This window comes from Triticum aestivum, chromosome 7A (assembly GCF_018294505.1).
Source record: "Triticum aestivum cultivar Chinese Spring chromosome 7A, IWGSC CS RefSeq v2.1, whole genome shotgun sequence".
In the NCBI taxonomy this organism is placed as follows: domain Eukaryota; kingdom Viridiplantae; phylum Streptophyta; class Magnoliopsida; order Poales; family Poaceae; genus Triticum; species Triticum aestivum.
In genome coordinates this window covers 13,870,189-13,884,320 of record NC_057812.1, presented here as the reverse complement: position 1 = coordinate 13,884,320, position 14,132 = coordinate 13,870,189, and the positions used below count along the sequence as shown (strand labels likewise).

At 45.0% G+C, this 14,132-nt stretch overlaps 1 protein-coding gene across 1 annotated transcript; it reads left to right on the top strand.

The window, feature by feature from the left end:
• Positions 1-11,646: 11,646 nt before the first annotated feature.
• Positions 11,647-13,818, top strand: LOC123150284 (30S ribosomal protein S13, chloroplastic). The gene is made up of 3 exons (XM_044570116.1): positions 11,647-11,862; positions 13,001-13,237; positions 13,444-13,818. Exons 1-3 carry the CDS (start codon positions 11,725-11,727, stop codon positions 13,615-13,617), a joined length of 549 nt encoding a protein of 182 aa, XP_044426051.1. The 5' UTR covers positions 11,647-11,724; the 3' UTR covers positions 13,618-13,818.
• The last annotated feature ends 314 nt before the right edge of the window (positions 13,819-14,132 follow it).

Below are 14,132 nucleotides of genomic sequence, written 5' to 3'. Positions count from 1 at the left end.
TCTACAAATCTTTATTTCAGAACAGGAAGGAGCACTAGATACCATGTGCACTACCGGTGAGCATATCAAATACTAAGTCATGCAGGACAATGGAGTCCACTATAATTTATATTTAGCGGTTATCAATAGCAAGCACAAAGCATGCACATTTTTCAACTTATTGCTAAACCCACTATAGCTTGCAAGATTCATTTGACCACGAAATAAGGAATAAAAATCAAGGCGGCGACACAATTTATACTCTAGAAGTTTCTATACTTCCATGATCATACACTATTACAGATATTAAGATATTTTTTAGACAACAATGCTTCAGAGATCTCTACAATAAATATACATATACTAAACTATCAAAAAATAATTCAACAATGAATATTTATTACATAACACAATTTAATTTTGCACGACGCAAGTGATTTTGCAATCATATACATATACATTACAATTCTCTAATAAAAACACAACACCTAATATTTATAAACATTGTTATCTGGTTAACAAATGCCAAATAAGTAATTAAAGTACTCATTAAGACCATAACATATGTTACATATAACTTCTAAATAGGTACAAAAATTTAGTACAAATTATATTTAGTTAATCCCCTACAAGTACAGTGACATGTGCACCTTCGATAAATACCCCTTATGTGGATCTAGTTTTATTTATTTTAGTATTTTTTATTTTCTTATGGAGCAAAATGACGAGTACCAAATCACTCAAATTTCTCAAATTACATTTTGTTTTTGAAATTCTCCATATGATGTATCATATAATGACATTCATTTGATTGATTATCACTAGAAACACTTAACATTATTTTCATGTCACTTTTTATCAGAGCGGAGAAACTAAACTCAGGTAGCTTCAACTCATTATCATCAATATCACTTGTGGATAAACAATTAAATTGAATAGATGGTACAAAAATATTGAAATTATTATTTGAGAAAAATATAGGTACTATTGCATAAACTTACATGAGTTCAGCACCAGTAGACTTTGGATCAATGAGACCATACACGGGTATTCCAGTGTATGTTATTTAAGGAACCTTAAAAATTATAGAGTTGCTATATTTGGCATGGCATCAAGATGATACATCCATGATTTTTATGTTAGTCCACCCGCACGAAATATATCATTATGAAGTGTTTCTCAATAATAATAATGTATTAAATATCCACTACAACTTCATTAATTTGAACATATTAAATTTAAATTGATTGAGATTTGATACACAATAGAGCAGCCCATAGGGTACCCATTATTAAACTCGAGACTATATTGGCAATGACAAATGCCTCTTTCTGCAGCAACTATATTAACGTTATTCGGCCTATAGTCTGTCAAACAACAAAAAATATTGTTGACCATGTCAAAATTTTATAAATCTTCGTATGAAGCTTTGTTGTAGACGAAGATATTATTTTTGGACAATTTTATCAAAAATCACTGGTGTCTATTACTTTCGGAATTACCTAGGATTTTCTAGTAGTAGGTTAGCATTGTTTCTCGTAGGCAAGTACTGGTAGGTCATGGTGTCCTGCCTCCAACTGACAACGACACTGCTGATCAGCGACGGAGATGGCCTGGAGAACCACATGAGGGCAGTGAACTCCATGATGGTGCCAACGAGGCGGAGGGAAGAGGTGATGAGGCGAGAGGAGGACGGCGGAAGGGGAAGGAGTATGGGGCATCGAATGTGCTCTAGTGGAGTATATCTAAGAGGGCGTGCTTAGCCGTCAGCCGGCAGATCACATGTGCGATCGGCCGGCTCGTGGGCTGTTGGACTAATAATCTTGGACAGCCAGGAAGCCCTTTTTATTTTTGAGAAACAATTAGAATCGTGCGGCTAAAATCTTAACGGCATCTGCGGCCCTCCCTGATTGCCACGCATCACTATGGAGATATCGAGAAATGGTCAAAAGAGCACTAGCCAATGAGTTGTGGGCGGACAGAGCGGAGTACTACAATAAATTGATTTTCACCACTGGCCAAGGGGCGATACAGGAAACGTGATGGACATGGACGCAGGGATGGATGATTTCGCGGCTGCACTAATGAAGTATCCGCTCTGGGGTGATGATCGTGGTGCCTGCGGGCACTGCTCCTGATGCCCTCGGTGTTATCTACGAGCGGGGGTTCATCGGAATGTCACAGGACTGGTTCGAGGCTTTGTCAACATATCTGGGACGTATGACCTCATCTACACCGATAAAAGGGTTCAGCTTTTGTCACGATATATAGGTAATGGAAATAACCGATGAATTGACTAATGACGTGGTGCATTCTTTTCTGCTAAGCCATGGACTTCCGTTGAACTAAATTTGAACAATGGTTGTCGGTGTGACGTAACATACATCCTCCTGGTGATGGACCAGATTCCGAGGCCTGAAGGCACGGTGATTGTCGTAGTTGCGGGCGGGCAACCATGGCCACATGGGTGGTGTGGTTGCGGGTGGTTGACAGAGTTAGGGTGTGTCGGAGGGGTGCGAGCGCCGGGTACACCACTTGCCCAGTCCTTTGACTAGCCGACGGTGGCGCTGGCCGTTGACGTCGTATCCTTTCTGAAGGCTCCGTCGCGGCGTTCCCACTCATGTCGTCTTGTCCCTGGTGAAAATCTGATCTGCGGGACCGGGCGGCGGCTATCCATTGTCGTACCCTTCTACAAGGCACCACTTTGGAGCTTCGTTGTTGTCCGACTCACCTCTCTGTTCTGGATGCTCATGATGGAGGTCTCCGCTGGCTCCAAGCGGTCTTCCTCGCTCATCCGTAATTTGCTTGGTTGTCGGTGGGTGGTGTGACGGTGCCGGACACCTTTGTATCTTGCCCTGGATATGTCTGTTGTGTGCAGTGATGGTGTGTGTTTGTATGGGTCTCGCGGTTGTAATCGGTGATAGTTGCTTTATATAATATAAAGCGGGAAAAACTCTTTTTCGGCAAGGCACGGTGATCATTAGAGACAGCGCCCTAGGAGATGCAATCTCCAAGGGGGGGGGCGGCCAAGGGGTGGCTTCCCCCCCCCCCCCCCCCCCCCAAGCCAAGTGGGGGGCGCCCCCAACCCTAGGCGCAGGGGAGGCCCAAGGGGGGGGCGCACCAGCCCACCTGGGGCTGGTTCCCCTCCCACTTCAGCCCATGGGGCCCTTCGGGATAGGTGGCCCCATCCGGTGGACCCCCGGAACCTTTCCGGTGGTCCGGGTACAATACCGATGACCCCCGAAACCTTCCCGATGGCCGAAACTGGACTTCCTATATATAAATCTTTACCTCCGGACCATTCCGGAACTCCTTGTGACGTCCGGGATCTCATCCGGGACTCCGAACAACTTTCGGGTTACTGCATACTAATATCTCTACAACCCTAGCGTCACCAAACCTTAAGTGTGTAGACCCTACGGGTTTGGGAGACAAGCAGACATGACCGAGACGCCTCTCCGGTCAATAACCAACAGCGGGATCTGGATACCCATGTTGGCTCCCACATGCTCCACGATGATCTCATCGGATGAACCACGATGTCGAGGATTCAATCAATCCCGTATACAATTCCCTTTGTCAATCGGTACGTTACTTGCCCGAGACTCGATCGTCGGTATCCCAATACCTTGTTCAATCTCGTTACCGGCAAGTCACTTTACTCGTACCGTAATGCATGATCCCGTGACCAACCCCTTGGTCACATTGAGCTCATTATGATGATGCATTACCGAGTGGGCCCAGAGATACCTCTCCGTCATACGGAGTGAGAAATCCCAGTCTCGATTCGTGCCAACCCAACAGACACTTTCGGAGATACCCGTAGTGCACCTTTATAGCCACCCAGTTACGTTGTGACGTTTGGCACACCCAAAGCACTCCTACGGTATCCGGGAGTTGCACAACCTCATGGTCTAAGGAAATGATACTTGACATTGGAAAAGCTCTAGCAAACGAACTACACGATCTTTGTGCTATGCTTAGGTTTGGGTCTTATCCATCACGTCATTCTTCTAATTATGTGATCCCGTTATCAATGACATCCCATGTCCATAGTCAGGAAACCATGACTATCTGTTGATCAATGAGCTAGTCAACTAGAGGCTCACTAGGGACACATTGTGGTCTATGTATTCACACATGTGTTACGATTTCCGGATAACACAATTATAGCATGAATAATAGACAATTATGATGAACAAGGAAATATAATAATCATTTTATTATTGCCTCTAGGGCATATTTCCAACAGTATCCCACTTGCACTAGAGTCAATAGTCTAGTTACATTGTGATGAATCGAACACCCATGGAATTCTGGTGTTGATCATGTTTTGCTCTAGGGAGAGGTTTAGTCAACGGATCTGCTACATTCAGGTCCGTATGTACTTTACAAATTTCTATGTCTCCATTTTGAACACTTTCACGAATGGAGTTGAAGCGACGCTTGATATGCCTGGTCTTCCTGTGAAACCTGGGCTCCTTTGCAAGGGCAATAGCTCCAGTGTTGTCACAGAAGAGAGTCATCGGGTCCGACGCATTGGGTATGACTCCTAGGTCGGTAATGAACTCCTTCACCCAGACTGCTTCTTGTGCTGCCTCCGAGGCTGCCATGTACTCTGCTTCACATGTAGATCCCGCCACGACGCTTTGCTTGCAACTGCACCAGCTTACTGCCCCACCATTCAAAATATACACATATCCGGTTTGTGACTTAGAGTCATCCAGATCTGTGTCGAAGCTAGCGTCGACGTAACCCTTTACGACGAGCTCTTCGCCACCTTCATAAACGATAAACATATCCTTGGTCCTTTTCAGGTACTTCAGGATGTTTTTGACCGCTGTCCAGTGTTCCTTGCCGGGATTACATTGGTACCTACCTACCAAACTTACGGCAAGGTTTACATCAGGTCTGGTACACAGCATGGCATACATAATAGACCCTATGGCTGAGGCATAGGGGATGACACTCATCTCTTCTATATCTTCTGCCATGGTCGGGCATTGAGCCGTGCTCAATCGCACACCTTGCAATACAGGCAAGAACCCCTTCTTGGACTGATCCATATTGAACTTCTTCAATATCTTGTCAAGGTACGTACTTTGTGAAAGACCGATGAGGCGTCTCGATCTATCTCTATAGATCTTGATGCCTAATATATAAGCAGCTTCTCCAAGGTCCTTTATTGAAAAACACTTGTTCAAGTAGGCCTTTATGCTTTCCAAGAATTCTATATCATTTCCCATCAACAATATGTCATCCACATATAATATGAGAAATGCTATAGAGCTCCCACTCACTTTCTTGTAAACGCAGGCTTCTCCATAAGTCTGCATAAACCCAAACGCTTTGATCATCTCATCAAAGTGAATGTTCCAACTCCGAGATGCTTGCACCAGCTCATGGATTGAGCGCTGCAGCTTGCACACCTTGTTAGCATTCTTAGGATCGACAAAACCTTCCAACTGCATCATATACAATTCTTCCTTAAGAAAGCCGTTAAGGAATGCCGTTTTGACATCCATTTGCCATATCTCATAATCATAGAATGCGGCAATTGGTAACATGATTCGGACGGACTTCAGCTTTGCTACGGGTGAGAAAGTCTCATCGTAGTCAACCCCTTGAACTTGTCGATAACCCTTAGCGACAAGTCGAGCCTTATAGATGGTCACATTACCATCCGCGTCTGTCTTCTTCTTAAAGATCCATTTATTTTCTACGGCTCGCCGATCATCGGGCAAGTCAGTCAAAGTCCATACTTCATTTTCATACATGGATTCTATCTCGGATTTCATGGCTTCTAGCCATTTATCAGAATCGGGGCCCGCCATTGCTTCTTCATAGTTCAAAGGTTCACCGTTGTCTAAACATGATTTCCAAGACAGGGTTGCCGTACCACTCTGGTGCGGAACGTGTCCTTGTGGACCTACGAAGTTCAGTAGGAGCTTGATCCGAAGTATCTTGATCATCATCATTAACTTCCTCTCTAATCGGTGCAGGCACCACAGGAACATTTTCTTGAGCTGCGCTACTCTCCGCTTCAAGAGGCAGTACTTCATCAAGCTCTACTTTCCTCCCACTTACTTCTTTCGAGAGAAACTCTTTCTCTAGAAAGGATCCATTCTTGGCAACAAAGATCTTGCCTTTGGATCTGAGGTAGAAGGTATACCCAATGGTTTCCTTTGGGTACCCTATGAAGACGCATTTTTCCGACTTGGGTTCGAGCTTTTCAGGTTGAAGTTTCTTGACATAAGCATCGCATCCCCAAACTTTTAGAAACGACAGCTTAGGTTTCTTCCCAAACCATAATTCATACGGTGTCGTCTCAACGGATTTCGACGGAGCCCTATTTAAAGTGAATGCGGCAGTCTCTAAAGCATAGCCCCAAAATGAGAGCGGTAGATTGGTAAGAGACATCATAGATCGCACCATATCCAATAGAGTGTGATTACGACGTTCGGACACACCATTTCACTGAGGTGTTCCAGGCGGTGTGGGTTGTGAAATGATTCCATATTTCCTTAAGTGCGTACCAAATTCGTGACTTAAATATTCTCCCCCACGATCTGATCGTAAGAACTTTATTTTTCTGTCACGTTGATTCTCAACCTCACTCTGAAATTCCTTGAACTTTTCAAAGGTTTCAGACTTGTGTTTCATTAAGTAGACATACCCATATCTACTCAAGTCATCAGTGAGAGTGAGAACATAACGATAGCCACCGCGAGCTTCAACACTCATTGGACCGCACACATCAGTATGTATGATTTCCAATAAGTAGGTTGCTCGCTCCATTGTTTCGGAGAACGGAGTCTTGGTCATTTTACCCATGAGGCATGCTTCGCATGTGTCAAATGATTCGTAATCAAGAGACTCTAAAAGTCCATCTGCATGGAGCTTCTTCATGCGTTTGACACCTATGTGACCAAGACGGCAGTGCCACAAGTATGTGGGACTATCATTATCAACCTTACATCTTTTGGTATTCACACTATGAACATGTGTAACATTATGCTCGAGATTCATTAAGAATAAACCATTCACCAGCGGGGCATGACCATAAAACATATCTCTCATATAAATAGAACAACTATTATTCTCGGATTTAAATGAGTAGCCATCTCGAATTAAACGAGATCCTGATACAATGTTCATGCTCAAAGCTGGAACTAAATAACAATTATTAAGGTTTAAAACTAATCCCGTAGGTAAATATAGAGGTAGCGTGCCGACGGCGATCATATCGACCTTGGAACCATTCTCGACGCGCATCGTCACCTCGTCCTTCGCCAGTCTCCGCTTATTCCGCAGCTCCTGCTTTGAGTTACAAATATGAGCAACCGCACAGGTATCAAATACCCAGGAGCTACTACGAGTACTGGTAAGGTACACATCAATTACATGTATATCACATATACCTTTAGTATTGCCGGCCTTCTTGTCCGCTAAGTATTTGGGGCAGTTCCGCTTCTAGTGACCACTTCCCTTGCAATAAAAGCACTCAGTTTCAGGCTTGGGTCCATTCTTTGGCTTCTTCCCGGCAATTGGCTTACCGGGCGCGGCAACTCCCTTGCCGTCCTTCTTGAAGTTCTTCTTACCCTTGCCTTTCTTGAACTTAGTGGTTTTATTCACCATCAACACTTGATGTTCCTTTTTGATCTCCACCTCCGCTGATTTCAGCATTAAATATACTTCAGGAATGGTCTTTTCCATCCCCTGCATATTGAAGTTCATCACAAAGCTCTTGTAGCTCGGTGGAAGCGACTGAAGGATTCTGTTAATGACCGCATCATCCGGGAGATTAACTCCCAGCTGAGTTAAGCGGTTGTGCAACCCAGACATTTTGAGTATGTGTTCACTGACAGAGCTATTTTCCTCCATCTTATAACTGAAGAACTTGTCGGAGACTTCATATCTCTCGACCCGGGCATGAGCTTGGAAAACCATTTTCAGCTCCTCGAACATCTCATATGCTTCGTGTTGCTCAAAACGCTTTTGGAGCCCGGTTCTAAGCTGTAAAGTATGCCGCACTGAACGAGGGAGTAATCATCAGCACGTGACTGATAAGCGTTCATAATGTCTTGGTTGCTGGGAATGGTGCTTCACCTAGCTGTGCTTCTAGGACATAATCTTTCTTGGCAGCTATGAGGATGATCCTCAGGTTCCGGACCCAGTCCGTATAGTTGCTGCCATCATCTTTCAGATTGGTTTTCTCTAGGAACGCGTTGAAGTTGAGGGCAACATTAGCGTGGGCCATTTGATCTACAAGACATATTGTAAAGATTTTAGACTAAGTTCATGATAATTAAGTTCATCTAATCAAATTATTCAATGAACTCCCACTCAAATAGACATCCCTCTAGTCATCTTAAGTGAAACATGATCCGAGGCAACTAGGCCGTGTCTGATCATCACGTGAGACGGACTAGTCAACATCGGTGAACATCTACATGTTGATCGTATCTTCTATACGACTCATGCTCGACCTTTCGGTCCTCCGTGTTCCGAGGCCATGTCTATACATGCTAGGCTCGTCAAGTCAACCTAAGTGTATTGCGTGTGTAAATCTGGCTTACACCCGTTGTATTTGAACGTTAGAATCTATCACACCCGATCATCACGTGGTGCTTCGAAACAATGAACCTTCGCAATGGTGCACAGTTAGGGAGAACACTTTCTTGAAATTATTGCGAGGGATCATCTTATTTAAGCTACCGTCGTTCTAAGAAAATAAGATGTAAAACATGATAAACATCACATGCAATCAAATAGTGACATGATATGGCCAATATCATTTCGCTCCTTTGATCTCCATCTTCGGGGCGCCATGATCATCTTCGTCACCGGCATGACACCATGATCTCCATCATCATGATCTCCATCATCGTGTCTTCATGAAGTTTTCTCGTCATCTATTACTTCTACTACTATGGCTAACGGTTTAGCAATAAAGTAAAGTAATTACATGACGTTGTATGTTGACACGCAGGTCATAAATAAATAAAGACAACTCCTATGGCTCCTGCCGGTTGTCATACTCATCGACATGCAAGTCGTGATTCCTATTACAAGAACATGATCATCTCATACATCACATATATCATTCATCATATCCTTTGGCCATATCACATCACAAAGCACTTGCTGCAAAAACAAGTTAGACGTCCTCTAATTGTTGTTGCAAGTTTTTACGTGGCTGCTATAGGTTTCTAGCAAGAATGTTTCTTACCTACGCCAAAACCACAACGTGAATTGCCAATTTCTATTTACCCTTCATAAGGACCCTGTTCATCGAATCCGATCCGACTAAAGTGGGAGAGACAGACACCCGCTAGCCACCTTATGCAACTAGTGCATGTCAGTCGGTGGAACCGGTCTCACGTAAGCGTACGTGTAAGGTTGGTCCGGGCCGCTTCATCCCACAATGCTGCCGAATCAAGATAAGACTAGTAACGGCAAGATAATTGACAATATCGATGCCCACAACTACTTTGTGATCTACTCGTGCATAGAAACTACGCATAGACCAAGCTTATGATGCCACCGTTGGGGATCGTAGCATAATTTAAAATTTTCTACGCATCACACCAAGATCAATCTATGGAGTATTCTAGCAACGAGGGGAATAGGAGTGCATCTACATACCCTTGTAGATCGTGAGCGGAAGCGTTCAAGTGAACGGGGTTGATGGAGTCGTATTCGTCGTGATCCAAATCATCGATGACCAAGTGCTGAATGGACAGCACCTCCGCGTTCAACACACATACGGTTGGGAAGATGTCTCCTCCTTCTTGATCCAGCAAGGGGGAAGGAGAGGTTAATGAAGATCCAGCAGCACGACGGCGTGGTGGTGGATGCAATAGGATCCCGGCAGGGCTTCGCCAAGCGCAAGCGGGGAGGAGAGGTGTTACGGAGGGAGAGGGAGGCGCCAAGAGCAAGGGTGCGGCTGCTCTCCCTCCCCCCTCTTTATATAGGGGCCTTGGGGGGGCGCCGGCGCTAGGAGATGCAATCTCCAAGGGGGGCGGCGGCCAAGGGGTGGCTTCCCCCCGAAGCCAAGTGGGGGGCGCCCCCACCCCTAGGGTTTCCCAACCCTCGCAGGGGAGGCCCAAGGGGGGTGCACCAGCCCACCTGGGGCTGGTTCCCCTCCCACTTCAACCCATGGGGCCCTCCAGGATAGGTGGCCCCATCCGGTGGACCCCCGGGACCCTTCCGGTGGTCCCGGTACAATACCAATGACCCCCGAAACCTTCCCGATGGCCGAAACTGGACTTCCTGTATATAAATCTTTACCTCCGGACCATTCCGGAACTCCTCGTGACGTCCGGGATCTCATCCGTGACTCCGAACAACTTTTGGGTTACTACATACTAATATCTCTACAACCCTAGCGTCACCGAACCATAAGTGTGTAGACCCTACGGGTTCGGGAGACAAGGAGACATGACCGAGACGACTCTCCGGTCAATAACCAACAGCGGGATCTGAATACCCATGTTGGCTCCCACATGCTCCATGATGATCTCATCGTATGAACCACGATGTCGATGATTCAATCAATCCCGTATACAATTCACTTTGTCAATCGGTACGTTACTTGCCCGAGACTCGATCGTCGGTATCCCAATACCTTGTTCAATCTCGTTACCGGCAAGTCACTTTACTCGTACCGTAATGCATGATCCCGTGACCAACCCCTTGGTCACATTGAGCTCATTATGATGATGCATTACCGAGTGGGCCCAGAGATACCTCTCCGTCATACGGAGTGAGAAATCCCAATCTCGATTCGTGCCAACCCAACAGACACTTTCGGAGATACCCGTAGTGCACCTTTATAGCCACCCAGTTACGTTGTGACGTTTGGCACACCCAAAGCACTCCTACGGTATCCGGGAGTTGCACAACCTCATGGTCTAAGGAAATGATACTTGACATTGGAAAAGCTCTAGCAAACGAACTACACGATCTTTGTGCTATGCTTAGGTTTGGGTCTTATCCATCACGTCATTCTTCTAATGATGTGATCCCGTTATCAATGACATCCCATGTCCATAGTCAGGAAACCATGACTATCTGTTGATCAACGAGCTAGTCAACTAGAGGCTCACTAGGGACACATTGTGGTCTATGTATTCACACATGTATTACGATTTCCGGATAACACAATTATAGCATGAATAATAGACAATTATGATGAACAAGGAAATATAATAATCATTTTATTATTGCCTCTAGGGCATATTTTCAACAGTTAGGGCATCTCCAACTCCGACCCTCAAACCACCCGTAACAGTCTGGATCGCATGGTCCGGACGTGTTTTGTCATCCAAATGCGCGAAAAAAATTGAACTCATGAACTTTTTTTAATCCCGCGTATTGTTTTTCAAACTCATGAACTTTTTTGAGTTCGTGAACTATTTTTCAAATCTGTGGAACACGCGAACTTTTTCTCAAATTCATGAATTTTTTTTTAAAAAAATCAAATTTTTAAAACTCATGAACTTTTTAAAAAAAGCTCAACGGTAAGTTTTTTGTTTTGAGAATCTGGTCAACGGTTAGTTTTTTTTTTTTTTTGATAAGTTAGCGAGCGAGAGAGGGAGCGTACCTGTTGCTGGGCCGGCCCAGGTCGCGAAGTAGCGCTTAAGACGCTGAAGAGGGGCTCTCGCAACTACTGGCCCAACTGCTTCCCCACGACTTCGTTCATCCCCACCATCCCGGCGGCCGGCGGACGACGGCGAGAGCATGCAGCAGTCACGTGCATGGTCGTCCCTTGCGCGCGGCATAGCGCGCCGCCTCGCCGGGGGAGCGCCGTCAGCTCCGATTTCTCCTCTCCAGTCCGCGGCAATCTCCACCGGGTCAGCCTGCCTGCTTGCTCGCCAGGTGCTTGTCTTTATTCCTAACTGACCGAGCTTCCTTCCTCGGGTGTCTGTCCGTTTTATTTTCTTTTTTTGGATTTTCCTAGCACTTTGTAGACTCTGTTCTAGGATGTGGCCTCCTTAGATTGCTTCAAGCTGATCGTGCAACTCATCAATCCTCAGCATCACAGTGATGGGATAGAATCGGCTCATGAACTATATTCTTTGAGAGTTGCTTCCAGGACTAGCTAGCCACTTGGATAAGCGAGGTGGATAAATACCAAGTGTATCTCATCCTATTACAATCTTCTCGCGCAATGTTAGTTATGATATTGGGAAATGGCTAGTTCTAGTGCAGTGTTCCACTGGCTTTGGGTGTGTAAGATGCTTGCTGCTTCTGTGCCCAGTCCAGGTGTTAGAGAGAAGAGGGGGCTTCCTGTGGCATGGGAATGCTTTGCATAATTAGTGTTCGTGTGGATATTTGCTTCTGAACTATGAACCCCCTGTCCCTAGCACGTTACCTGACAGTGATTTTTTTTCTTTTCTTTTTGCACAGCATTGTAAATGCCATGCTTTTAATCCTGCAAATAAAAATGCCCCTTCCCCTCTCCCGACGTCTCGCTTCCTCTAGTGGACACACGCTCACACAAACAGGCACATGTTGTCTCCTGGTTTCACAAAGAGCCGAGACAAAACAGAGCAAACAGAGTAGTAGAGAGACACCAGATATGTCACAAGTCACATGCCCTTTCTTTCATTACTTAGCAACACATGCTTACAAGCAATGGATGCTTCTCTAATCAGCAACCGATGCTGTCAAGCAACAAATGCTTACATACTTGCTCTCTTACCAGCAGCGAATGCTAGGATGCAACAGATGGATAGAATTACAAGATGGGACTGCCATTACATTTATAGGCTAACTAACCGACCCTTCGATGAACTGCCTCAGCAAGTTCACTGTCAAACTGGTCAGACACAGCTTGGCGACAGTCACAAACGGACTGCTTTCATTCCCCTAGTGTCCTCAGCTGACACACAGCTTTTCTTTCTATGCACTTTGGGTAATTAAAACCAATTTGCCTCTTTCGTTTTATAATAAGATTAGTACCAATAGTTGCATGCTGGTAACTTAATTCTTGTTTTTGTCGTGGACTTGACAGGACGGAGGTTTTGTTCATGGTGGGTTCATGGATTCCATTCGTATTGGTGGTGTTGTGATACCTAACCACAAGAGGGTGGAGTACGCACTTCAATCCATCCACGGCATTGGCCGGGCACGCGCCCGTCAGATCCTTTCAGAGCTCAATTTGGAGAACAAGGTCACCAAAGACCTCTCCAAGGAGGAGATCATCACCCTCCGTGAGGGGATCGCAAAGTACATGATTGAAACAGACCTAGTAAGTAATTCCCCCGGTCCTTTTGCCAATCTGATTTGTCCCGTGCATGTCGTTATGGAAATGCTGTCATGAGATGATTATAACTCATTTCGTAGGACCTGTCTGGTTCATCTAAACCTACCTAATCCTAGGTGTATCTGTCATTTTAGTTTGTTCACACAAAAGAAATGGAAATACTGAGTTTTGCTCTTTGGCATGCTTTACAGAGACGGTTTAAGAGTGCGGCGGTCGAGAGATTGGAAGGGATTAGATGCTACAGGGGCATCCGGCATGCGGATGCTCTCCCGGTACGTGGCCAGAGAACAAAGACCAATGGCAGGACTCGCAAGGAAAAGAGGGCTTGGGTTGCCAACAAGTCGTTTGCGGCCTCCCCGGAATAATTAGTCATGCTGCCATTATTTAGCTCCTTTTTTGGTTTTGTTTGTACTGCATTACCGCGCTACTGTTAATCGACAGTTAATCTGATAATAAATGCTAGGTGCCTCCCAGCCGGCCTCTGCTGGACTTTCCGAACTTTCAAATTCGACTAGTTTGGTTTGGTTAAATTCAGTTTAATGTTTTATGTGCTTCTACATCTACAATGATTCTGTAGCATAGTTCATTTCTTTATTATTCGGCTATTTCCTACCCCTATATGATGCATGTTCTTTTTAGTGCTGAAGAGTGAAAATAAAGCATGTCAATGCCGATACCGGATAATTGTTAATCGGTGCCACTAGCTCTGTTATATTCCCTTTGGTTCCTTAAGGACGGTTCAACTTAGTGTTTATTTTTTTGTTTGTAGTTTATCATACATAGGGCATAGATAGAAATGAGGCACTTTTTTGTATGATATGATATAAGATTGTTTATAGGGCCCTGAATCTTCAGAGGTTGTCTCCCGCCAATTTTACGG